This window comes from Heliangelus exortis, chromosome 1 (genome assembly GCF_036169615.1).
Source record: "Heliangelus exortis chromosome 1, bHelExo1.hap1, whole genome shotgun sequence".
Taxonomy (NCBI): Eukaryota; Metazoa; Chordata; class Aves; order Apodiformes; family Trochilidae; genus Heliangelus; species Heliangelus exortis.
Window position 1 is genome coordinate 148,642,827 of NC_092422.1, and position 27,787 is coordinate 148,670,613.

A 27,787-nucleotide genomic window follows, 5' to 3' on the forward strand; every position below is an offset into this window, starting at 1 on the left:
TGGATGTGGCACTTAGTGCCATAGTCTAGCAACGGCAGCGGTGGGTCAAGGGTTGGACTTGATGATCTCTGAGGTCCCTTCCAACCCAGCCAATTCTGTGATTCTATGATCCCTACTGAAGGGCCCTGCAAAATTAACACATTCTTGTTACTGGGCTTTCACTCCTGCTTCTCTGCACTAGGACCTGCAGAAGATGCACACTCTTCTTCCTGATTTGTAAGAATGCTCTTAGTAGTCAACATAGCCAAGATCTGTATCCTTACTTACCCATCACCAATCTTAGACTGCTTTTGAGCAATCAAACTTGAAGATGAGTATTCAGGAGATTTGAGTAAATTGCTACAAAAAGCAGGAAAAAATAAGAACATTGTGACACTCCCCAGACATACCAGGGAGTATGTCTGTTCCTCATGAAGACAACAGACCTGTTTTAAATTAAAAAAAAACCAAAACAACAAACCAACACCACGTTCCTCTTAGTTTTAAGCATGCTGTGTTTTTTGTAATTTTGCAAAACGTGCTGCCTGAAACTGTAAGAAGCGTTCCGACCAGCATGCAGGTGTGCATGTGATTTATGTTGACACTATGAAGTAACCATTGTGCTTATCTTGACAGTAGTTTCAGCTTTCCACTTAGATCTAAACGAGAATCTTTCTAACATTATTTTTAATGTTTCAGAAAATCCAATTTATGTGTAGTTCTAACAGTCAAATTTTCACATTGAATGATCACTCAGCAAGTTCTCATCTTTCTGTGCTCACCAGCAGTAATGTGGTGTGAAAATTTTTATTGCCAATGGGACCAGCACTAACCTGGTTTGATGCGAAGCACATTTGTGCCATTCTTGCAAGAATCTACTTATACTGCACTGAACTGTGCCCAAGACACTGAAATAAACTGAACCACAGAGAGAGCCTCTGTACCGGTTTCTTCACCACCATGCTTGTGAGCTGCTTTTGTATGTAAATATCACCCTCTTGCGTTGGTTTGTAACTACTACAAGAATCAGCCACAAAAAAAGCCCAAAACAAAGCCAACCCAGACCTCTCCTTGATCTTGCCAATCATTACAGATTCTGAATCGAATTCTTTTTTGTTTGGTTCTTTTTTTGTTTGCTTTTGTGTTTTTTTTTCTTTTAGAATATTTCAGATTGGAAAAGACCTTCGCGATTATCGAGTCCAAACATCACCCGTATTCTGCAAAGTTCTTCTCTAAACCATATCACCCAATACCACAACTAAACAATCCTAAAACACGACCCAAGGACGCTGACTCAACCACCTCCCTGGGCACCCTATTCCAGTTTCTGACCACTCTTTCTGTGAAAATTTTTTTTCCTGATGTCCAGCCTGAACCTACCCTGTTGCAGCTTGAATTTTCCGGGTAGTGAACAGCCTAATCCTGCTGAAACACATTCTCTATGCTGGGCCACTCTTCAGCTAACACATCTTAGGTATTGGTGTCACATCTGAATCACTAAGATTGACCCAGGTCAGTGATAAGACAAGGCAAAGCAAGTTTTAAAATTAAGCAAAATATATTTGAACTCTTCATGTCACATATTCCTTCACTAAGACAAGAGCATCATATGTGCTGTAGAAACTCAAATCACTTCTTTTAACATTTTGACAGACCTAATTTGACCTCAGATGCACTCAGTGAGTTTGGGCAGTGACACGGGCTGCAGCAGTGGGCAAGCAGCACTCACCATGCTGCACCTCTTTGTGAATAAGCAGGGCCAGACCACAGCTGCTTTCAGGTCCAGGGGTGTCAGTCTGGTGACTTTGAAAGGAAGCTCCATGGTATTACAATGCATTAAGCTCAGCCTGTAACTGATGAAGAAGAAGAGAGGGAGTTGTTTTCCAGGTGGACTGCCTATTTTCATAAGTAGTTCTGAAAAAATCCACTGGAGATGTCTTGGTAGATGTTTTTGCTGAGCTCATGTTCATAAAGACAAAAAAAGTCTGTCCAAATACTGAGCTAAAAGGCTTTCCTTTTCCTCTTTTTGCCACCTGCCACCTTATTCCTGACACCAATAGCTTCTTCTGTGTCATCATCATCATTCCGAGATCGCTTCTTCTCTCCCTGCTCCCGCAGCTCCTGCAATGCAATCAAGAGATCGACCAAGAGTTCTGACACCTGAGGAAATTCAGACAACAACAGTGAGTAGAGGGATAAAAAAAACCCAGCACCCACCATTCGAGCAAATCGCTGAGCCTCAGCCACACGCTCTGTCAGCATCATAACTTCTTCCTCTTGCATGGGGAATGCTGGCAGCTTCTTACCAATCAGGTGTTCAATGCGCTGGAACAGCTCCACATCGTACCTGAGAAAAGACATAACACCAGCTTGAAACAGATCTTCCAAGAGTGCTCCAGCTGTCATCACCCACAGACATCACTCCTTATCTCCAGCCCTCAGATAATGTTAGCTTGTACAGATGGTTTCACAAGATACTCTTAATCCTATCCAAACAATGCTATTGATTGGTATGGTTTCACTCATTTATTCAGCTCATCTCTGTTCAGAAGCATTTGGAAAAGACTTTTCTTAGAAAAATACTTCAGTATTTACAAAAAACCCCACACTTATTTAAACTGTTTTATATATTATAAAAATATGCACATTATACAATCAAGTTATAAACAGCTCTGCTCACTACATGCCTGCTTCTAGAATTTATCCTGGACCTTTCTCCCTGAAAACCCTAGACTTTGAATTATATCCCCTTTAAGTAAACAAAACCAACTGACACATCATAATGAAAAGCAGTATTTTCTTCTCATCCAGGATGAGGTCAGATGTTTTCTGCAGGGAGAATAAGTCTCACATTTTAACACTTACTGTGTGACAAAAGTGATAGATTTGCCTGATCTCCCGGCTCGAGCTGTTCTCCCAACACGATGAATGTAATCCTGAAAAAAATTTTCTTGATAAGCAGTAAGATATGCACACTAAACACAGAACAGAAATTATGCCCATCTATTTTTACTTCAGGAAAGAACAAGAAAATGAGAAGACAATACAGCCAGGACTAAATACTCAGGACAGTGTGCAGCCTTAGGATTTGAGAAGATGATGGCTTGTGGAAGCACATCTTCAGTTTTGAGTTCTTCTCTTTCTAAAGGAGAAAACCACATCCTAAGACTCATGATTACAGGACAAAATTTTTAACACATGACTTTGCTAATGAACTCTCTCTTCCTTGAAAAGCTTATATTTAAAGTGAGCCAATGCCTGCATTTACAGTCTTGGGATCTAGTGCTCTACATAGTCTGTCTTCCAGACACACTCTCTGGCAGCAGATTTAAATTTAGCAAGCACTGTGAAAGGGAAGATAAATGAGAACAATCTGGAAGTGTCTGATCTATTGAGAGTCTTCTGTTTATATGTTCCTAGGCTCTTTTCCAGGTTTTATACTGCATTATGGAAATTAAAATACTCCCTTCTCCATGCAGGTTATGTGGAGAAAGGAAGCATCATGAGAAAGCAAGCATGTCTTCTGTGACCTGGTTAGACAAGAGGAAGAGACACAAAAACTGTAACAACATAATTCAAACTCCTGCTCCCAGCATTACGTTTTAAAGATTTTGTCATTTTACAATTGCAAAAGGAGCAACTTCAAAAGAACCACTGTACTTTCTTCTGTTCACAATGTGTAGTACCTTTGATTATTATAAGAAACAACATCAATTCCTGAAAAGCATGTTGACTGAATGTTTTCTGAAACTAGTCTGGGAAACAAAGGCAACCCCCTAAGGCAGAATTATACTTTCTATAAGGATGAGAGTTAGTAACAATGTGTTTATCAACTTGTTGCACTTCTGTGATATGAAGGTGAAACGTATTAAGTAAATCACTCTTGATCAAATCTTAATTGAACATCACAGAAGAGCGTTTGCTTATTTTTTAAAAAAATGCAATATAAAACATGACTTTTATATGTGAGATACCAACTCACTGGCAAAGGCTAAAATACATCCCTTAATCTACAGAAATGTGAACTAGACTTCCAGTCATCAGAACACAGAAAAGTGTCTTTGTTCCTTTGTCTAGCCTCACTATGCCTCCCTATGATTGGAAGCTATCAGGTGGCACACAAACTACCTTACCTTAGAGTGTGTAGGAATATCAAAATTTATCACCACATCTACATGTGGGATATCCAGACCTCTGCTTGCAACATCAGTAGCCAGCAGAATAGAACGTGCCTTGGCCTTGAATTTGTTTAGAGCACCCAAGCGTTTATTCTGGAAGAGAGGAGGACAAAAAGGGAAAGAGAGAATAATGCTCATTCTGGTTAATATACTTTTGCTGAAATACTGCTACAGAAGAATTGGAAGAGAAACTACTCAAAAATCTCACTTCTCTAATTTCCTGCTGAACTATTACAGAATCAGTGGCAGCATTCACACAAGTTAAATTTCGAGGGAACAGTTCCATCCACAAGCTGTGAAATATTCTGTCTGCAAAGTGGTTGTGACTCAGTATGATGCAGCCCATTTACAGTGCAGCAGGTGTCCTGTCTACCTCTTTCTGTGGCACCTGCTCATACCTGACTCATCTGCCCGTGGAGAGGAATGGCAGTGAACCCCAGGTTCCGTAGCAGTAAAGCAGTCCTCTGAGTATTGTTGCATGTACTACAGAATATCATGAATGAATTTCCTGCTAGTTCACTCAAGATATAAACCAGGTAGCTGTCCTGCAGAGAAAGAGAGAAAAAAAAAAAAAAAGAAGAAAAAAAAAATAAATCACATATGCTGTAACCACAAGCCAGAGTAGGTGATAAGATATTGGGCAGATGTGGGAACAGAGAGACAAGACACAATCAGAAGAGGAAAGATACAGAAGTAGCATTACCTTGTATTTGGAGGGGATGAAAATGTAGTACTGCTGTAGTTTTTCAACTGTTTGGTATTTGGAAGAAACAGCACATTTAACTGGATTCTTCAGAGCAGCACGCTGGAGTTTTTGAACCTGTGAAGATCAATGTAACTTAGTACTAGGTGAACAGATATCCTGTCAGAAATCTGTATCATAAACTCTACACAACAACACACACAACAGAATAGCATTATGGAAGGAGAACAAAAGTGAGTGCTCCTCTCTCACCTTTTTTGTCATGGTAGCAGAAAACAGGAATGTCTTCCTGTCTCGAGGAATCACTTTTAATATCTTATCCACCTGTAAAATTAGAAAGAAAATGGAAAGACTGAATACAACAGTAACCAAGACGTAAGCCTTCTCCAAATCTAAGTCATCCATATAAATATTAATGTACTTGTGCAATTTAGGGTCACAGTAGGAACAAAATTTCCCCTCCTCTAAGGGGAAGGTTGTAGGCAGACAGCTTGTTGACAGTTGGCAGTGTGAACTCCAGAAGTCCAATAGCAGTGCAAACATCAGGGAATACTCCTGCAGGAACATGTGTACAATGATGCCCTACAATAACTGTGTCAGTGTGAGGTGCTCCTGAGAAACCAGTACATTTCAGGGACAAAACGCCTCCTACTGTCTTGTTAGTGCTCTGCAGAACTCTGCCAAGTTCTACTCCCACCACAGGCTTATGTGCAATTATTAGCTTTGAGTTAGTTTGCTATGAATGTCTACAGGATAGCTCAGTGTTTATTATGTGACTGTATGAAGTGATTTTAAAGGGACTCATCTGACACTGCAAACTCCTCCTCTAGCAGATTCCTACCTCTGTCTCAAAATCCATGTTAAGGATCCGATCAGCCTCATCCATCACTAGGAACTTCAGAGCTCGTAAGTTGAAGCCCTTTGTGTTCTCCAGATGATCAACTAGACGGCCAGGGGTTGCTACCAACAAAGCCACAAGAGCAAATTTAGAATGAGAGCAAAGGAAAAGATCCAAGGGGACACCCCCAGCACATTAACTTACCAATTATAACATGTGGTTTCTTGGCTAAGGCCAGAGACTGAGACATTGCGTCAATTCCACCCACAATAACCGCTGCAGGACAAACAGAATGTAGTGAAACACTCAGCATCACACCAGCCAGCCCCTGGCACTGTAATGCTTCCTCCTGCTCCCTGCCACCCACAACAAATCTGCACAAATGAAGGGCTACTTATCTTTATGAGAATTCACTTTATTTTAGCACACTTGGCATTCCCAGGCCTCTTAAGCCATAAGTCAGTCCTGACTGGCCCCAGGTTCTTTATTTTCACGTGAACAGATATAGGAAGAATCTACTCTTTGCAGTCAAACTTGTCTGCAAATATCTCAGAATTCTAAAGATATTTACAAAGCTTTTATTTTTATAGAACATACCTAAAAAAATAATACAGTCTGAAGGAAACAACAAACTACACAGTACAGAGTGGAGCTCCCTGCAACTTCACTGCACAGAAACTCACTGTTGAGAAGATTCTCTTCTATCCCATTTGGACATAAAAATGCAGAAGAGCTGCAGAATACTCCATGAAGAAACACCATCCAGTCTTTCCCAAACCTGATACAAGACCTCTGTCTTCCAGCATCACAAGGCTTTCTCATCTTTTGTTCAACCCTCCATACAAATACTCCCTACTTGTTTCTTTGCGATCTAGAGCTGACAAACTTCAGCCCTGAGGAAAACTGCTCCAGTATCACAAAGCTACTTACTACTGTGGACACCAATGGAGGATCCAAGAGCTTCAAATTGCTCTGAGATTTGGAAGGCCAGCTCCCTCGTTGGTGTGAGGACAAGAGCAAATAATCGCTGAGGTGTTTCCAGCAGTGCCTGAAGAATTGGCAAAGCAAAGGCTCCTGTTTTCCCAGAGCCAGTTTCTGCCAGCCCAATGATATCTCTGCCTGCAAGAGACAAAAAAGCCTACAAATCTAGACCAGAGAAATAAGCTTTAAAAGCACAGTGCAATAAAGCACAAAAATTCCCTATAGACAGGGAAAAAAAAGGAGGCACACAAAAGGAAAAGAAAGAACAGTGGGAAAAAAAAACAAACCTCTGCAGCTATTTTGAGTGTGACTTCATTTGTACAATAATTAATCTTGATCCTTTCCATTCACTATTTACATTTCTGATAATATTCAGCTTCTGATAATATACATACTTTAGGTTAAAAAAAATCCTACTATTTCTCAGATATTTTTGTCAATTTACAGCCTACTGCTTCTATCTGGGTAAGTATTCTGGACTGTTTTCTGCCTACTGGTTTACAAAGAAATTACTTAATTTTCTAACATTGGAGTCCATACTAACTACAAGACACCATTACTTTCTTTATCAATAGTACAAAATTGATTGTAGCATGTGAGTTTGGTAATCTAAATCAGTTTGCAACAGGGAGGGTTAGGATAGCAACTTAGTTGCCCAAAACCAGTATAGGCAATAAGGTAAAGTTCATCACTGGAATCCATTCTGACCACCTGAACTTCAACAGCTGAGAAGAACCTGCTGGCAACAGGCCTTCAAGTATGGACAACTTCTCTAGAATGCAAGCTTCCTTTTGTCTTTTTTCAAGAGAATGTGTAGTAAAGGAGACTGACAAGTTGGCTGTCCTAGTTGGCTAGGACAGAGCAGACATTGAGACTATTCTCCTTCTGTCACTATATTGTCCTGCTCCTTTTTCACAGGGTTTTCTGTTAAAAAAACAATAAAAATATTCTAGAGACAGAAATGTTTGCTGAATTAAGTACTATTTTTCCTGTAATTCCAGATGTTTACAGAAAGTCACAGGGGTTTAGTTATTACTCTAGAAATCTAATTTCAAAGAATTGCCTCCTCACATCAAAGCAGGTTATACAAGCTATGTAATCAAGGCATCTCCAATTTCAGACACATACTGTATGTTTCCATCACAAGAGGCACCATCCTCAATCTATCAGAAGTTTACAGTGTATCCTTGAGCACTTAAGAAATGAAACGGTCAGCCCTCAAATTATAGAAAATAATTCATTTACATGGAGTGTCATAACTACAGGACCACAAAGAACATTCAAAAAACCACATATGTACCCATTTGAAAGTCTGGAATTGCAGGAAGAGTTTTAGGAAAAACTACGAGTTCCACCTGGGATGAACAGAGACAACTTCTAGAGATCTTCAATGGTTAAGTGAGAATACTCTGACCCCTGCCACTTATTTCTCACTCAGCAAAACTCATTGACATAGAGCTCTAGGGGCACTTCCAGATTCTGGATCAGAGAAGCACACTGCTCACCTTGAAGAGCCACTGGAATAGCCTCAACTTGGATCTTCGTTGGTGTCTTCCATCCTAGCTGTTCACAAGCTTCACACAGAACATCTGTCACTCCCTAAGCATTAGTGAGAAAAGAGAAACAGACAGTTTAAGTCTCACCAAGGAGACTTAAATTAAATCAGAGAGTTGTTAAACAACAATTCTGCGACAATACCAGAAGAGTTTTGTCTCCAAAACCTAGCAGGCCCTCAGTGCAACTACATGAAAAGACAGACTTCCCACAATGGTGCCCACCCCCACCAGGAATTTCATAGATTTGTTCAAAAGTGTTAGGAGTGACTCCCATCAGTAAGAAACTAGTAATTTCTCCCCCTAATGAAACTTTCCTAAAGGAACTTTCCACACACTCCCAGTCGATCCTCTTCCCCTCTGAGAGCTTCCCATGAGCATGGAAAAAGAAGGAAAGCACCTGGACGGGTTAACACAACTGAAAATACAGGCAGCCGAATGAGGATCACAGAAAGCAAAGCCAATTTCACCGGAGTGGAGGCCTGAACTCCCCCCACCTCCTGACCGGGCACAGCACCACGTCCACGGCCCGAAGTAGGGCCGGCGGTGCACACGTTTGCCACCCACCCACCGCGGCTCCACCGGGCGTGGGGCCGCCTGCAGCCCGCGGAGCGCCACAGCCCGGGGCCGCATAGCGGCGGGGCGAGCCCGGCGGGACGGCGTGGAGCACGGCCTGGCAGACGGGGCCATGCGAGCAGCTCCCCTGCGTCCTGATACGCAATGCATGGGCAGAAGGGTGCTCCTCAGGACAGGGGAAGGAGTAACAGGGGCAGAAGCAGCTACAGCACAGCCTCACCAGGTCTTTGAAGCTCCGTGGCGCTTCCACCACCTCCGGCTCCTCCACTCCCTCCGGCTCCTCCACTCCCTCCGGCTCCGCCGCCTGCCCTTCCTCCTTCCCTGCCGCCATTTTGGACCCTCCTCCCCCCCCCCCGAAGGCAGCGCAGAGCAGTTTGGGGGTTGTAGTCCCTACCCCCACCCCTTCACTTAAGGGCATTATGGGATTTGTAGTTCGGAGCAAAAGAGCCAATCGGAGCAGGCGGGGCGGGGCTGGAGAAGGTGGTGTCCCCGAGGGATCAGTGTTGGGCCCAGTTCTGTTTAATACCTTTATTAACAATTTAGGTGAGGGGATTGAGTCCATCATCAGCAAATTTGCAGATGACACTAAGCTGGGGGGAAGTGTCGATCAGCTGGAAGGCAGGAGGGCTCTGCAGAGGGACCTGGACAGACTGGAGAGTTGGGCTGATTCCAACGGGATGAGGTTCAACAAGGCCAAGTGCCGGGTCCTGCACTTTGGCCACAACAACCCCATGGGGAGCTCCAGGCTGGGGACAGAGTGGCTGAGAGCAGCCAGGCAGAAAGGGACCTGGGAGTCTGGATTGACAGGAAGCTGAACATGAGCCAGCAGTGTGCCCAGGTGGCCAAGAAGGCCAATGGCATCCTGGCCTGTATCAGGAACAGCCTGGCCAGCAGGTCCAAGGAAGGGATTCTGCCCCTGTACTCAGCCCGGGTGAGGCCACACCTCGAGTCCTGTGTCCAGTTCTGGACCCTTCAGTTCAGGAAGGAGATTGAGGTCCTAGAGCAGGTCCAAAGGAGGGCAACCAGGCTGGTGAAGGGACTCCAGAACAAGTCCTATGAGGAGAGGCTGAGGGAGCTGGGGGTGTTCAGCCTGGAGAAGAGGAGGCTCAGGGGAGACCTCATCACTCTCTACAACTCCCTGAAAGGAGGGTGTAGCCAGGTGGGGATCAGTCCCTTTTCCCAGGCAACCCTCAGCAAGACAAGAGGGCACGGTCTCAAGTTGTGCCAGGGGAGGTTTAGGTTGGACATTAGAAAGAATTTCTTTATGGAGAGGGTGATCAAACATTGGAATGGGCTGCCCCGGGAAGTGGTGGATTCTCCATCCCTGGAGATATTTAAAAAGAGACTGGATGTGGCACTCAGTGCCATGGTCTGGTAACTGAAGTGGTAGTGGATCAAGGGTTGGACTTGATGATCTCAGAGGTCCCTTCCGACCCAGACGATTCTATGATTCTATGAGGACACGTGCAGCGGCCGTTACCCGTCAGGGCGGCTCCTTTCACCACTGCTGTCGGGGGTGGTCCCTGGGCCGGAGGGGACCCCACGGAGGCAGCTCCCATGTTGCTGCCCTGTGGTAGAGGTGGGTATGGTTCCTTGTGGTCAGAAGGTGTCTGCTGCGCCCGAAGTTTGTGACTGTAGCCCTTTGGGAAGGAGGTGTAATGCTCGGGGTACCAAGTGCCATCATTTTCTGCTTTTCTGACTTAAAGGAGACGACGTCAGCCAGGTTGCCCTGACTGGAAACATCCTGTCTCTGCACATGACTATTAAACAAGACGTTTCTTCTCATTGTGTTCAAAGCTTGTTTTCTTCAAGGCTTACGTGTCTGCAAAGGGGGGTAATTTAGGTGATGAGTGCTGTGATCTGCTTGTTTAAATTGGAAACTGGCTGTATTTTCACTGAACTCCAAAGAGCTCTCCAGGGAAGGGTGAGTTATGGAGCTCTACCTGCCTGCTTGGCATCAGCTGTAAATGGTTAAGCCTCTGGCCTGCAGCTCAGCGTTTGTGTTGCTTACACAGTGTGCGTGATGGTGTTCTGTATTCCTAAATTCTACAGCTGTGAAAGAACAAGCAAAAATGAACTAGCCACAAAAAATACAATAGATATAAATTTGCGTATATAATACATAAAAAGAGCAAGTTAACTTCTTCAGACTTACTAGTATGAAACATTTTGAAGTACTAGTGAAATGAGAAAGAAGTCAAAAACTGTCAATGTTCCGCGTTGTTTTCCTATTTGTGATAGTTGCTGATGTGCAACTTTGAAGTACCAAAGATCCATGAAATAAACTGAACTGTAGCAATTCACAACATGAAATGAGAGAATAGGGGATTGGAGTAAATGCCTTTCAGTACTAAAGCCTTTCAGCACTTAAAAGTGGCCTTAAAGAAAGTTGGGGACAAACTTTTTAGCAGGTCTTGTTGTAATAGGACAAGGGATAATGGTTTTAAATTAAAACGTGGTAGATTTAGATGAGATGTAAGGAAGAAAATTTTTACAAGGAGAGGGGTGAAATATTCGAATAGATTTCCCGGAGGGGTGGTAGAAGCCCCATCCCTGGGAACACTCAAGGTCAGGTTGGACTGGGCTCTGAACAATCTGATCTAGTTGAAGAACTCCCTGGTCACTGCTGGGGGGTTGGACTAGGTGACCTTTAAATGTCCCTTCCAACCCAAACTATTCTATGATTCTAAGATGCAAATATTCCCCCAGCTCTCCTGATTGCTCCTGTTGTGACTCAGGCAGGGAGCCTGCAAGTGCATGGCGACAGATGAAAATGGTGATGGTTTTAGTACCTTTGAGGAAGATGAGCATAAAAATATGTCATTATGGTAGTTTCTGAGCTCACTGGTTTTCATCTGGTTTCTGTTATGTAGTCCCAGTGCCAACTGCAGCAGGGGCAACTTGCATCTAGGTGAACCTCCTTTGCTTTAGGTAAAAGCATGCTAACGTACTCCAAGAGTTCCAACTTCAAAAGGACAGCAGATCTGACTGCAAAAAGGAACTCATTACTCTGTTTCTGAGCAGACCTCCCTCTTTCTTTCTGGTTGGAAAGCCTGGCTGGGTGTGCCAGTGGAAGTGCTGACGTACCTGAGTATCTGTCACTGTATTCCATGCGTGCCATTTCCTCTGCTCCCAGAACAATGAGGAAAGTGAGAGGAAATATGAAAAAATTATCTGTGTGACAGGGAAAGGAGAGGAAACTTGAAACAATTCACTGTGCAGCAGTGGAAATGAAATTACTGCATCCCACTGTGCGGAGGAGAAAGATTTTCAAATAATAATAAAAAAAACCCTGAAATACAAGACAACCAAACAAAAAATCTCAACAAAACCACCCAGTGTAGATGCTAGTTATGACCATATCTTTCAAAAATTTACAGCAGCCTGAGCCATGAGCTTGCTATGCATTGTTAGTGCTAAAGGTTAGGCCCTTGCCAGCACCTCAGCATGAAGGGTCTCTGGGATGCCTCAGAAAATGATGTAAGGGATGTGATGGGATGTTACTGCTTGTGATTCTTTGTTGAACTCATTGCTCACATAATATGGTAGGTGCTGTTTTGATGGGGAGCAGTGTGGAACAGTTCCACCCTGGTGAAATTCCAGTTTGGGTAATTGTAGCAAGACAAACCTCTTCTATGGATGCGGTGCTCCAAGGTCCAACAAGGTGTCCCAGTAGAATCTCACAAATGATGCTCTGACCAGCCTGGATCAGTACTACTGCTCCAAAGGTGGTCAAACACCCACTGGCTATGCCAGGTGTGAGCCTTTTATTAGCCCCCTAATCCTGCTCATGCGCAGTAGGGACCTGCCCTAATTAGGCACAGGTGGGATTCACAGGAGGTCAAGCCCACTACCTGGCAATTATTGGCACCTGGTTACCTCATGTCACTACAGGTAATTCTCTTTTGTCAGTAGATATGTTTGAATGAAAGTTCCCCTCTGTCCTAAACTGAGCATGCATTTGGTAAATACCGCTTCCAAATGGTGATTCTTTTTTTTTTTTTTTTTTTTTTTTGCTTTTCAGCACAGACTGTACTGAACTTAACACCCTGGGACTTTTTAGGCTTGTTTTTTGACCAGATATGTTCCAGCCCTACTGCATGTTACAAGCTCAGTCTTCCCTAGGAGGGACAGGGTGACAGTATCTCTCAGCAGGTGAATTTCAGTGAAGCTATAATGCCACTTATTTCATAAGGTATGCATAATCTATATACACAAGAGTGTGTATAGTTGGTCACAGTTAAAGGTAAATGGTCCTGTCAGTCGACTGGGATACCCAGAGGGTGCAACCAAGTAGTGAGCTGTTTCAAGGAACAAAAGCAGTAAGAATTTAATCTTTCTCCCAAATATGGTAGATTTCTGCCAGCACAGGTCCCAGAGCTGGCTTCCTAGGGTATCACATGAGATCCAGCACTGATTTCATGGGAAGAGACAGGATGGCATGCCTGGATCTGCATGAGGAGGAGAATCCAGTGACCTCCTGCACTATCTGCTTGCTGCTGGATCAAGTGTAGCTGAAGTGTGTTGACACAGACTTTGGTTCAGAGGACTGCCTGGATTAGAAAGTATCCAAGAGCAGGATTTTGGAGCAAAGTCACACATCTCCCTTGTCTTGTGTAGGGTTACAGATCTTCCAACCTTTCTTCTTGAGCCTTCTTTTGCTTTCCTAGCAAAAAGGCCTTCCAAGGGAAGCAGCTGAGACTTGGCCAGGAGAGTGCTCTACCTTGGGCTCAATGACACTCCCAACAGCAGCATTGTGCAACAACCCAGATTCTGACTTTGAGTGAAGGACTGGCTCAGGGAAAAATGAACAGAAGCAGGATTTTTTGCCTGTATTGCTGAGACTGGAAACAGAAATACTGGATTTGCCCCTAGCTGCTGAAACAGTGGCTGTGATTGCAGTGCAGGACTGTGCTGAGCAGAGAAAACCAGCCCTTGTGGAGCTCCAAGGTGTCAAATTCAGATGCTTCTGCCAGTCAGATTAGTTCATTCAGAGCTGTTTTCTCTATGTTGTTCCCTGTTTGTGAACATGTGGATAAAGCTGCAGTGCCAGAAAACTGGGGAGGTAGGAGAAGAATATGTTATATACTTTTCTCTATGATAAAACCAGCCATCTCAGCATGATGGTAAAATAGTAACTGACCTGGTGGAGTTAACTGGTGATACGCTGGAGCCCGTGGAAGAATTCTGTGTTGTGTCTGCCAGTGCAGCTCACACTCTGAAACTACACTTACACACTCACACATATACACCTCACTGTCTGCATGTCAGAGAACAACATCCACAGTGTACACAGGCTTATGTGCACACCAGGATATGCACTCACACAGTCCTAAGTGAGTTGTACACTCATACACAAATGCCAGCTGTTTGGCATGGAGCTGATGACCTCACTTTTCCTTCTTGCCTTCTGAACGTGTCAAGCTGCTCCCATAGATTCCCTGCCTCTAGTGCCTGGAGCATGAAATCAATCAGGGTGAGCCAGGGGAAGGAATGTATTCCCATACAGGTGTGCAGAGAGACACTGACACGAAAGTGCTTCATATTCATTTAATTGAATCAGCAGTGCACTTGTTCATTTCCGGCAAACAGGCCTGAGCATTACAAGCATCTGAGTCACACTCTGAAGGACCAAAGCTTTTGTTCTTTGTATATGTGAAAACAAACATTGCTGTCACGAGAGGAAGACACAAGGAGAACAAGAATTCAGGCTTTGTTAGGTGAAGTGTTGTCCTTCCTAAGAGTTTGCTTAGTGTTACAGGATTACAGAGCAGATTTTTCTGATAATTTTGATTCATGCATCTGCAGGGAAGTTTCCCTAATCCACTGGGGCATACTTGTGGAGGCGGAATAATCCCTGCATCAACTCCTCCAGGCTGTCTCAAGGTAGTTTCTGGAGTCTCTTCCTTGTACTACTTCCAGGTACTGATGTCCCCCATCATCGCAGTACTTGAACACTTTTTAGTATATGTCCCAGAAACACCCTTCTGAGGTAAGGAAGTGCTACTATTCCCATTTTTATACAGAGAACGGAGGCACTGAGGGGTCAAGAGCCATGAAGGATGTACTTAGCTGAACTGTCACTTTTAAGAGGGTCCCAGCCCATCCCCTTGCTTTGTAAGTTCTCTGCCACCAAATCATCCTCCTCCTCTGCATCCCTCTTGAGTATTAGTACCAGAATATATTTGGTAACATGAAGCCTTCCCTGGGAAGCATTGCTAGGAGTATGTGTAGCTCTCCATGAGTGCTGCCTCCTCCACAAACCTCTGTGGGTCTCACAAGCTGCTTGACTGCACAGAGAGCAGCACCTCCACCTCCCAGATGTGCTCCCACCACAGCTGCGCTCCAGCTCAGACCAGTAACACCAACCTATGCTTCCCTACCTTCTGCAAGAGATATAACTGCTTTCCTCCACCCAAACCCAAGCTGGTTTTGTTCGTAAAATGATGTTTCACCTGTTTTATAATTACCAGCATTCAGTCCATGCTCTTCTTTTCCTACAGAAACTTGCCCTCCCTCACAACCAAAGAACAGGTAACTTGCTCCCACATGCCACAGACTTGCTTTGCCTCTAAGGATGTATACTTTCCTTTGGAGCACAGTCCTCCTTTTAAAAAGAAAAAAATATATACATATTTAAATACCATATCAAAATCTTAAAATAATCTTATGTTAATAAATAGAGCACAGACATCACAGTTCTCAGCCTGGAGAGGTTTCTTCAAAAGGAGTAACAATTTCTAGCGCTTCTAATTTCATGCTGTGATGATAAACCATACAAAAGTGTGTCATATCAGGAGCTGATTCCTTCAAAAGCCTTTCCAGGTGTACCTTGGCAACTGGACTGTGCTGGAAATTGGCAGCTGCTGTCTATTTGAGGGAAACCCAGCCCTTTTACCAGCCTCATATTCCTAATTTATTTACAAACCAGGTTCAGTCAGCACCAGAACTGCAGGGATTTCATCAGCCTCCTGACCCTTTCCTTTTTGCTGCCTTGGTGAAGCAGAGCCAGGGAGATGGCTGAGAAAACATGAGTGTGAGGAATGGCCACCTACCCCTGCCTTCATGGTCTGGGATCTGCTGCTCTGTACACAATAGTCCATGTGTCCAACCTGAAGCAGGTGGGTACTGTCAGATGCCAGTGTGTGTGTGGGTGTTTAGCTTCTTATAAGGAAGCAGTTTGTGTTCAGATGGAGATAAGGCACATGAAAGATGTGCATACCTTTGTGGATTACCACCTATATTACAATAGCAACATGTAGAAGTGCTATCGGTGATAATTAATAATGTAATGTCTCCAAGCCCTGGTTTAATTAAGGAGAAAGCAGTTTCAGCTGGATGGTCTTGGGACCTCAGCTGTGGGTTTAGCTCCCAAGTTGAGTCTCATAGTACTTGGGGAAAGCTCTGTCCTAGATTCAAGAAGTTCACAGACTTCATCCATCGCTCGGGTGCAGGTCTCAAGGTTGGCAGCCAGCTTCTGGATTTTGGCCTTCAGGACAGCCTGGCTCACTTTTGTGACCTCCTTTGTGTATTCTGGCACGAGGAAGCTGTGGGAGCCGCAAAAGACCATGAAGCAGACAGAGTTATACAATGACATGGAGGCTCTCTTCTCTGACTGGCGCAGCGTGGGGTCGCCTGGGCCCTGCCCCCGTCGGAGGAACTCCAGGCAGCTGAGGATTTCCCTCATCTGTTTCCTACAAGTCACTGCGATTTCCTGCACCTTCCTCACCTCCCGGGAATTGCAGAGCACTAAGGAGAGATCAGAGGTGATGCTGACAGCCCCCCCAGCAGTGGCCAGGCCCAGACCCACAGCTGATGCCAGGAGAGAGGCTCCCAGTGTCATTGGGCTCAGGGACAGCCCCACGATGGCTGTGACTGCTCCCGCAGCAGTCAGGGTGCTCCCGCTGACGTTGGCAATCAGGGACCTTTTGCGGAGCTTGTTGAGTTTCCGAGCCGCTTTGTGCAGGTGAGCGATTTGGCCACGCAGCCTCCGCCTCTGATCCATCAGCACGATGTGGAAGTGGTGTGTAGGGTCTGGTGTTTGGGGAAAGGCGGCACCATTTCTCTCCATGGCTTCTGTCCGGAAACAGAAAAGGCTGGGTTGAGGTTAAGGTTAAAAATACCCCAAGAGATACACTGAGCTTGGACTGCTATCTCAGGAATGGCATACTGCCAATTTTTTTTCTTTTTTTCTTCACCTACCTTGACTTGCTGACTGAACACACGTACACACACACACACACGTGCACATACACACATTTACATTTAATTACCACATTCCACTATAATTTTGAGACAGAAGAGCTTTTAAATTTTCTTTCTTGTTCTCTGAGAAGACTAAAATATCTTAAGGGCTGGAGTCAGAGGTGCTATCGTTATTACCTCTGTGAAGGCACAAAACTTCTCATAGAAGAACAGAAATTCTCTTCAGAAATATCTGGGAACAGAAATTCTCTTCAGATTGAGTCAGTGCCTGGCATACTAATGCTGCTGCCAGAACTAATGTGTTGTCCCCATGATGGGATTCAGATGATCTGTAATAATCAAGGACATCTTACACAAGACAGGCCAGCCTCTGATGAGTTAAAAGTGTCCCATCCCAGACTGCTATTTAGGGGTCATTTCCCATTAAAGGAGGACAGAGGGAAGCCGCTCAGGTGGGTTAAGTTCTGGCTTTTCCATCTAGGAGGTGAGAAACTCATTGACACTTCAGAAGTGTATTGTGAAAATCCTTCCTCTCTTTAAGCCTAAGGAGTTCAAGGTCTTGCAGCATTTTTTTCCTATTGTAACCTGGCGTCAGGGTCTGGACAAAGATGGAAACCATTGTTCTACTGTGCTTAGTCCAACCTGTGGCAGTGAATCCCCAGTGACAGTGGCAAGAAGACCTGTGGGCCTTGTTTAAAACTTTCATGAAGGGCATGCCAGAAAGGCAAGCCCACTTTTAGTGCTCACTGCCTTGGGGATGGGAGAGCATGGGAAACACAGGGGCAATACAGAGGCCTGTGAATAGAAAAGACTTGAAAACTGCTGCCTATGGCAAACCATCCTGACAAGATAGCAGGAGAGTATCTTTCCTTCTAGAGGGTGAATTTTCAGGCTTTCAGGGCTAGGCGATCTTTGCTCTCTCTGTTCTTTGTCACAAGGGTAGAAAGAAATGTTGCAATAAACATTTTTAGGTTTCTCTAGGGCTGCAAAGTGCTTTACAGAGAAAGCCTTAACTCTGCTTACAAATAGGGAAACTGAGGCAAGGGAGGCAATAGGACTGATGCAGTATCCCCAGCTGTCTGGTGGGAGCAGAGCTTGTGCCACCTCTGCACCTAGACTGGTCTAGCCATAGAGGTAAGAAGCTATTTGCAGTCCATAATGCCTACATAGGAAGAAAGGTCTCTATAGCAGAAAGACCCTGTCCCAGAGCCAGCTAAGCAAACATGTTCATTGCTGCAGCCACCTTTTCACTTCTAAGTCCATTGCCTGTGTGAACTGGAGGTGCCTGGTCTCCCACATGGGCACACTCTATAGATGAGATCCTTGAGACTTTCATACTGCAGAATCCTTGTGTTTCAGGAGGAGGTAAACTCTTACCAGGAAGAGCCTTTCCATCCTGAAGTGTATAAATAAACCATTCTCACTGAAATTTTTTTCCCTTCTATTGATTCTAATCCATCTCATAATGAATCCTTTAGGACCTCTGCCAGTACATTCAGAATAATGACCCCGGTTTCTGCTGGTATCATTAGGCCATTTTAGCAACTTAGCATATTATCTTGTCTTGTCTGTAGGCAATGTCCTCTTATTTTTTACACTATAGTTGAAGATGAAGCTAAAAGCACAAGGACTAACACCAAACTAAATGGATTCTGGCACTGAAATGAAGAATGAGCATTTCTTAAATAACAGATCAATAAACATATTGAATCCTGTGGCATCTTAATAAATTGTTCTGCAGATTTGCTCACTGTGAACAGTGTCAGATAATACAGTGGTCAGCTCACTGCAGTTAGTAGAGCAGTTATTCAATATTTATCATAAGCTGTATGGTGATGCATATCTTTTGAATACACTGCTTTATGCCAGTATAAAGGAAAACCAACCCAGCTCCCACTCTTAGAGGAAAATCTCCACAACTGTAAGGGTATACATTAGTCCAAAACCTTCAAACATTTACCTAATACAGTAATTAGAGAAACTAAGCACTTAGAGAAATTCCAAAAAACACTGGTTCAAGCTTACCTTTCGATTCCAGCCAACCTCCCCAAAGACAAATTTTGATCTGTTTCTGGAGGAGACCAATTTATAGCTCCTGTGGACCAATTGCTGCAATTCCTGTGGACCAATTGCTGCAATGGGAATGCTTTGCCTCATACTGGGAGTTTGCCATTTCCTGCGCTCCCTTGTGCAGAAGGATGTGACACACTGGAAAGTGACCTGCGGGACAGAGAGCACACATCGTGTTCAGGAAACGATCCCTGCGAATGAACATTGTGTGTTAGCTTTTCCTGAAGTGTAGGGGGAAAAAAAATTTAAAATCTCAGCCTATTCCTGGCGCTGAGCTAGTGCAGTCATTCCCCTGAGGGAACAGTTGCCTTCCCTTTCCCTGAAATAGCAACTGACTTTACTCTCTGCTGGTGCCTCCAATTGCTTGATGACTGAAGTTTCCCCCCATCACACATTTAAAGCCAATGGAGCATCAGCCAGCCAGCTACTTCATTCAAGGCCAGTGTACTTTTAAAATCCCAGCTCTTTGGGACAATTGTGTATGTGACTGGCTGGAGCACAGCAGTGCTGTGTAAGGGAGCTGGAGTTGTACTCCACTCCATAAAAGGGAAGAAACTCCACAGCAAGATGATTACTCTGAATTCCCATCCCTTTTCTTTCTGTGTAGGTAAAACCATGCAGCATCCCACAAGAGGAGTTATGTCCCTTTGTTTTTGCTCTGTTTCTTACCATGGGCACCATGAGGGTTGAGAAACAACCATGTTGTTTTCCCAAGGAGCCTGCCCAAGAATCAATGATCAGACAGAAAGTGTCACTTGGATTCCTTCTTTTGCTTCCTGCCATTGCCTAGCAGTTGTGCCCACATACAGGTATGGCCAAAAAAAGGAAGTCATGAAGGTGTTGGGGCCATTCCTGGCACTGCTTTTCACAATGACCCAGGGCCATCTTTAATCAAATTTTTGGATCATTTCAGGAAAAAAAAAAAGAGTACTTTGGTGGCACTAAATGTGTCCCAGCTTAAACCACAGTGTCATGTATCAACCATGGGCTTGTGGTACCAGAGATATCTATTTTAAGCAGTTGTACCTCAAGTGGGGGCATCTACTTTCTTGCTTACTCTTCAGGGCTTTTTGTTGTCAGGGGACCTCTGATTCTGCCCTAGTGTCACCCTGGCCTGGCTAATTGGAAAGCTGCCTACCTGTCACTCAGTGGAGAGGTTTTACCATTGTGTGTGAGCTGCATAGCCATGCAATTGCTGGACCTGACTTTAAGAAGGTACAAGGACAGAGACTGAGCAGGCAGGGAGAGCAGAAGGCTGTGATTTTTCATTTCAATGGCAGCTCTGTTTAAGGTCATCTTAAAATGACAGTGAAACAGTACGTAAAGTGTTTTGTCAGAGGTGGATCTGCATGAGAAGGGACATAAATGATAGATAAACAGCACTGAAGAGCTACTTCAACCTGTCACAGACCTGAAAAGAGAAAACATTGTTTTGATGATGTTAAAATAAATGATCTTGGTCTGTTACACTTTGTACATTTTGGACATAACAGGAAGATGAGTTTTGATACTGAAGGAAACTACTTTAGCCCTTCTCTTTGTTTTAGCAAGCATATGCTTGAATTTGAGCCCATCTGCCTTGGCAAAGGTTTGAAGCTGATGGACACATGAGTTCTTCCACATACCAAATAGAATAGGCTTTTTTTTTTTTTTTTTTTTTTTTTTTAATGTAATTGCATCTGCATTTAGATTTGTGCCAACATAGATATCCCTGTTAGGACAGTGAGTTTCGGTAAAAATGAGATTAAAAAGAAAAGAAAAACAAGGTCTAGAATGAGCCTAAGAAGATTACAGATTTTGTTTGCTCCTCTTCCTTTCCCAGTGCTCTTTTTTCAATATACTCAGCTGCAAAATATTGTCAAAAACCCTTGTGTGCAGAAAAGGCAATTCTCTTTTTTTTTTTCTTTTTTGAAACAGAGTTTCCTGAACACTGAACAGCCCTAATTTCATGCAAGACGAGATGTTAGTTTTTACCTGGGATGGTTTCTCACAAGGGTTATCCCTGGGTTCCTTCACTGTCTAAGGAGAATGTTTTCCTATAATCCACCCCAATAATGAGGTGCATACCCAGAAAGTAAGGACGTCCCATGAGGAACTACAGATCTCAACCTGATTTAAAAAATAAATGAGTATCAGAATAAGAAGCATAATTTCAAAGGGAGTTACCCTTCACAGTATGCTATGATCTGGTTTTGTCTCTGCTGACACTCTCGCAAGCATCCCTTTGGTGAGAGTACTTGTCTTGTCTTCTCTCCCACCAATAATTACAGAGACCCTCCCCAGCAAAAGTGAGCAGGTGGGAATGGGAGCAGGATGGGAGAGAAATGTCTTCTCTGAGGGTCACCCAGGGACAGCAAGGCTTTCAGTGCCATTAGCAAACCTGCTCAGATGTGAGCACATCTGACAAATTGAGTAGTTCCCAGAGCCCTGCTTGGAGTGCATCTTTAGCTATCAATGATCTCACAGCTTCTGGGGTAGCTCTGACCTTCCCAGGGCAGCCCTAATGGCTAGCACAGGCTTCACTCTCCTGTCTGCTGAATGTTTTCACCCGACCACACTGATGCTGCAGTTTCTTCATTCTTGGCCCGTGAAGCTCTTGAGTTTGAGGATGGGAGGGGAACAGCAGGTGCTTCATGACTCCCATGGCCAAAAATTGTCCCCCTACTCCACCCTGTTCCACCTAGTGACATCCTTAAAATGGGCAGGAGCCAGATCCATGCAAAATCTGCCCTGGGGGCATTTTATGGAAGCAGATGACTAGCAAGAGGAAGGAAGGATGGGATGTTCTATTGCCTCAGCTCTCTTCCTTCCAGTGGGTTTTGGCAGAAAGGACTGGTCTTTCTGCTTGTATTCTCTCCAGCAGAAGGGATATAAAGTGTAAGTGTTTATTCTGAATCTGTTTGGAGCAACTGTAATGTAACATTTGAATGTAAACCTGTAATATTTGAAGATGGAGTTTCAAAGATACACTTCCTTTATTAACATTGTTTGAATAAAATAATAGAGAAAATTTGAGCAAGTTTAGATTCAGAAATCTTTTCACAGGGTATTTCGGTCACACTTGGTACTTTCAATTTTAACAGCTGGATCATGTGGCTAAAAGTTGTCTTTTTATTTTCTTTTTCCTGTGGTGAGTTCATCTGATGACTAATTTTAACTTTTCACAGCAAGACATCAGTTCAGATTCTGTGGGAACCTGAATAAATCAAACCTAAAACAAATAAAGGAAATTAGATCAAAAAGGGCTGCATTGGTTTTTAGTAGGCTTACCAGTACATTTAAATGTATTTTTTAAAACATTCCAGAATGAGACGGGCTGCTCTGGACTCTCACCAGTGTGTCTTGGACTTCAGATGGCTTTGAAGAAAGCTAAAAAGGATCGGGGCAGTTTGGAGGAAACAGAACAGTCTGTGGGATGGAAACACCTCTTCTTAGTCTCAGTAAAGTAAGATATTAGCCAAGTGTATTGACTGTGCTTGTTCCTGTGCTGTGAGCAAGCATTCATGTAGCAAAAATACGATCCTAAATTGCCTTGTCAAAACATTGCCAGCTTTGTCTGCAGAGATCAAGTATTTATTTGGATATAGAGAGAGGATTCCTGAAATGGATTTAAAACAGACCAGCTTGTCATTTGCCACATATAATTATATGTTTCAATGCAGGCTGTCTCTGACACATTAAAAAAACAACTCTCCACTTAGCCCATCTGTCTCCAGCCTTGCCTGTGGCACAGCTGACATGACTGAGTGTGGATGTATGCAGGTTCTGCTGAGACTGGTGCTGCTGGAGGACTTTTCTCTTTGCAGTGTTCCAGCAATGGCAGCAGCAGCAGCACAATGAGCAAGTCTGGCTACTCGTACCCTCAAGCACTGTAGAGGACAGAGAATCATCACCATATATGTAGAACAACAAATAGATTGATTAAAAGTAAAAATTAGGTAGCCTGGTTTTTCGTGGTTCTTTTCCCGTGGACTATTTGATGGCTGCGCTCACATTGCAAGATTTCTGTGGGAGGAAAAAGGAGTCTGGATCTTTCTCAGATACAAAACTGCTTATTTTCATGAAACTTGCAAAGAGCCAGTGTCTTCAAAACCTTAAGTGCTTTGTCAAACTCTGTCTGAGATTGCTCAGGAAGTTCAAAAGCCATTGGTTGACAAAACTGCTAACAGCCACTCTCTGTAACCCTCATTTCTGTAGGGAGCCACGACAGAACAAATCCCCATGTCCTTTAACCAAAACACAAGGCACAGATGTCCATGGTTTACTATGACCCTGTGCTGGTGTGAATCTTGTGGTGTTTAGCCAACCTTTGGTTTCATCTACTGCTCTGTGGCTTTCCCTCTGCCAGGGTGATGTCCACATCCTCCAGTACCAGAGCCGCAGCTGCTTGTGAGGGAGCCTTTTGTGTCATTTCTGTACCTCATGCTGGTGGGTCAGGGCAGTGCTGCCAGGACCATAGTTTGAAGGGGAAGGAAAAGCAGCTCAGTTTGGAAGCATGGCACCAATAACATCTTTCCAAGAAAACGAATGAGGTAGAAAGATTCAGTGTCAGATAAAAGAATTTGTAATCAAATTTAGGTATTGAAGACAGAGTGATTTGGAGAGATTGATTGCAGGTCTGAATGTTAATTCCATATCAGTTTTACCGATGATGCTGACTTTGTTGTGAAAATACTCATCTTGAAAACTGGAAGAAGTTGAAAACTATTGCCTTGAACTTCATACAAGGGTGCATCTCACCTAAGTTCATCCTTCTTCAAAGGTTCACATGCAGACAGTTTATTCACTTTCCGAAGCTCCCTCTAGAGCCAGGAGTAGAAACAGCCATCCCCAAAGGCTGGGTCAATCGACCTCTTTCAGGCCACCTGCCCTGTAATACTTGATTTGATGGTGGTTTCTCAATCTTGCTGAGGACAGCATTTCAGTGGGAGCTGAGAATACTGCTTTACTACAGAGCATTTGCACAGGAGGGATAGACTTCATCTGGATCAAAAGAGAAATGGGCTTCTGGCTATGAGCATGCAGGAGGTTGCCAGTAAGCTTTTTACCTGAGGAGTGGGAAAAAAACAACCAGTGATGGAATTTTTTACAACAGTGTTCCCAAGGACAAAGCATAGAAAATTTTGTATCCTCTGGAGCAGGATAGCATTAAAAAGGAGGGTTAGCATTAAAAGAGAATGCCAGGGAACTAAATCAGTGCTGTGATTGTCTCAGTATCAGGGCTTGAAGCCTAGGTAGGATCACTGACACATCTTGCAGATATGGCAGGCATTTTGGAAACCTTGAGCTTATTAAAAAGAAGTTCCAATTAACAGCTAGGAGGATTAAATCCTCACAGGTTACTGGAGATGGCTGAAGTGACCATCCTGGGGACACAGTGACAAGGCTACAACCCACTCAGAAAAGCCTGAAAAAGGGAAAGATTCTGGAACTGATAACAGGAGGGTAAGAAAGCATCATTCAAAAAGCTGCAGGTGTGTCTGCATAAAGAACATGGAAAAGAACATAAGCTCCTGCATATTAAACACAAAAGCATAACTGAGATGTCAAAAAAGGGATTAGAAGATTGGGTAGTTTAAAAAAAAATAATCCAAACTAGTACTAAGTTCTCCATCCATCACAGCAGCAGCAAAAAATTGTGCATGGAAGTCTGCCACACCGTAGGATTTTTGGTCCAGAAGCCTACTGACTGTGCCAGACACATTGGTGGAGCTTTTAAGTAGGGTGAGAACAGCCTCCAGGATAAATACAGCATTTTCAATAATGTCAGCATAGTTTCAGCATGCAAAAGGAGACCCCGCCTTACAAATATCTTGGAGCTTTTTTGACAAGGTCATCTAGTATGTGGGGAATGGTGACCTGGTTGATGTGATCTGCTGGAATTTGCAACAGCTTTTGACAAAGCCTTTCTGAAGATAAAAGGGAAAACCTATCATGGATAGTTATTTGATAGAAGGTCAGAAAGAGTAGAAGACTAAATTGAGGAAGGAAGTTTTTCAGGCGTCTGCACTGGGATCTGTGCTCTTTAACGGGTTTCTAAATGATGTGGAACAAGAGGTGAACAATGAGATGATGCTGTTTGCTGACAGTATAGCTGGCCAAACCACTGGTGCAGATGTTGGTTTAAAGAAGCTTTTGTTTCAGTGGATATCAAAACAAATGCAATGTGAGATTGATGTCCACTAAGTATCATCTTAATCAACCTTAATCCTGCCTCAGGGCAGGGAGGGTAACCAAAAAAGATCACTTGGAATCTTGACCTATAAATTATTTAATTCAAACTGGAGCCTTTTAGTTGTTATTAGTGGTTCTAGGTCTCATTTAAGCTGAGAAGCTTTGCAATACATTACCATGAGAAGCAGCAGAGCTCCAGTGAGTAGGACAGTCACCAGTCTGCCATTTGCTTCTGCTGCTGCTGTGGGCAAGACCACTTTTGGCTGAAGCATCCCCACTTCCAGAGAACACAAACCTCCTTGGACTGGTGCCATGCACTGTGGTGGTGGCATCACATGGCCATAATCTTAGGGAAGGTTTCCTTGAGTACCTCACAAACATTGCTCATCCAGAATTGCAGTATCACAGATTTGTCACAGTTGGAAAAGACCTCTAGGATCACCAAGTCCAACCATCAACCCAGAAAAAAACACCATCCCCACTAGTGCATGTCCTGAAGTGCCTCACCTACCTTTTGTGGATACCTCCAGGAATGGTGGCTCCACCGCCTCCCTAGGCAACCTGGTCCAGTGCCTGACTACTCTTTCCATAAATAAATGCTTCATAATATCTAGTCTAAACCTCCCGTGGTGTAGCTTCAGGCCATTTCCTCTTGTCCTATCACCACTTACTTGGAAGAAGAGGCCAACACCTGCCTCACAACAACTTCCTTTTAGCTAGTTATAGGGAGCTATAACATCTCCCCACAGCCTCCTCTTCTCCAAACTAAACAGCCCTGTTTCCCTCAGCCTCTCCTCATAAAACTTATTCTCTACATCCTTCACCAGCTTGGTTGCTCTTTTCTGGGCATGCTCCAGCAACTTAATATCCTTGTAGTGAGGGGCCCAGAACAGAACACGGTACTCAAACATAAAAGTACAGCTGCTCACATTCACACTGAACTCAGTATTTGGTAGGACATATTTGGCTGCTGAGGTAGTGTTTATTTCCATCTTGAATGAAGACTCTGAATTTGACCAACCTGATTTGGAAACTTGTTGTGGACTCTGCCTTTAAGGTCAGATTGCATTCTTGATACCTATATCAGATTCAGGTACCTATATCCAAATCTGTAAGACTAACACCTGTGGAAATATCCTAGGGCTCCCCTCTAGTCTGGGTATTATTTGATATTTGCAGTACATCAAAGATTGAGTGACTGTACAGATCAGATTATGACATTTTGTACTGAACTAGTAAAGCTCTAGAAAAATGTTTTCACACTTGAAGCAGCTCTGCAGACTTAGGCAACTGGAACTGCCCAAGAGAGGATGAATGTGGCCTCTTATTGGCAGTCCTTGCTCAAACACAGTGCAGTCAGGGAGCTGGATCAGGTCTCAGAAAGCAAATATATTGCTCTATCTTGTACCTCTTTTTAGAGGTGCCTGAAAATGAGAATCCTTCCTCTTTTAGCTTTAGGACAGACCAAGTGTTGCACCTGTAACATATTTGCTTCTTTAGCCATTCTACAGGCAGATCTTTTCATGGTGTGTGGTCATGAAGGAGCCTAGCAAAAAGCATTCTTTCCCTAAAATCTCTTCCTCAGTAGGATTCTTCTCAGCACAGTAGACTGTAAGTAGGCATAGGTAATCAGGCTGCCCATTTCTCACCACCTTCTATATTCCAGGAAGCATACGGTGGCTGACATATTTCCTGATGTATACTCAATGACCCCACCAGTTTGTATCCAGGACCTCTGATTACCAGCATGAAGCTACAGACAGCTCACACGTTCTTGCTCTTCTGCAGCAATCTCAATGTACCTGGGAGGTGGTTGTTATCACCTGATGTGCAGAGAAGCAGAGGTAAGGAAGAAGGTCGTGGTTTGCTCATTGCCTTGAGGGCAGAACCAAAAGGTGAATGTAGGTGGCCTTACTTTCAGATGAATGTTTTGTTCCCTAAGGCTAGCCATGACCTTGCACAGCTTTTGTAATACTGGTCAAGCAAGACTGGAGGGTGAGACACCCTCCAATGTTTATCACAATTCTGATTCTAGGGAGCTTGATGTGAGGAGTACTAATTCAGCCTCCACCTCCACAGCATTCTCTTTATATTTCTTGAAAATAAAAGGCATCAGTAGGCCCACAGGAATTTTTCCCTTGTGAGAACCCTGGGGCAAAATGTCTTTTTTTGGCTGAATACAGAAGTGATGGGACAGCTGTTATAAGAATTCTCATTTGAATATGTCAGCAATAAGTAAAGAATATTGCTTCATGCAGATAATTTTTTAAAACTTCTCTGAAGCTGTTCATCAGTTCAATACTACCAGAGGAGCCTAGTGGAAAAAGAGCAAGAGGCATGCATGTATTTAGGGTCCCAAGACAGCACTTTCACAACATCTCTTCCATATTGTAAAAAAAGATAGCAGGACAAGCCACCAGAAGCAACCCCCTTTCTCCAGTTCTTCTCAGCAGACATTTGCTAGCCAAGCTCCATACAGCTCCTCTGTTTTCACAGGTGCAGCAATGCCAGCAGCTATTTTTTCACTCAG

General features: G+C 43.7%; 2 protein-coding genes across 2 annotated transcripts; both read right to left on the reverse strand.

Annotated features, from left to right (window-relative positions):
* Window positions 1-1,518: 1,518 nt before the first annotated feature.
* DDX47 (DEAD-box helicase 47) lies at window positions 1,519-9,153 on the reverse strand. The gene is made up of 12 exons (XM_071732818.1): window positions 9,029-9,153; window positions 8,185-8,278; window positions 6,629-6,817; window positions 5,903-5,974; window positions 5,702-5,820; window positions 5,113-5,184; window positions 4,861-4,977; window positions 4,556-4,702; window positions 4,113-4,250; window positions 2,845-2,915; window positions 2,197-2,326; window positions 1,519-2,100 (listed from the first exon to the last, which is right to left on the reverse strand). Exons 1-12 carry the CDS (start codon window positions 9,137-9,139, stop codon window positions 1,981-1,983), a joined length of 1,380 nt encoding a protein of 459 aa, XP_071588919.1. The 5' UTR covers window positions 9,140-9,153; the 3' UTR covers window positions 1,519-1,980.
* A 5,191-nt stretch (window positions 9,154-14,344) lies between these two features.
* On the reverse strand, window positions 14,345-19,194 carry APOLD1 (apolipoprotein L domain containing 1). The gene is made up of 2 exons (XM_071732828.1): window positions 19,039-19,194; window positions 14,345-16,884 (listed from the first exon to the last, which is right to left on the reverse strand). Exon 2 carries the CDS (start codon window positions 16,877-16,879, stop codon window positions 16,139-16,141), a length of 741 nt encoding a protein of 246 aa, XP_071588929.1. The 5' UTR covers window positions 16,880-16,884; window positions 19,039-19,194; the 3' UTR covers window positions 14,345-16,138.
* Window positions 19,195-27,787: the final 8,593 nt, after the last annotated feature.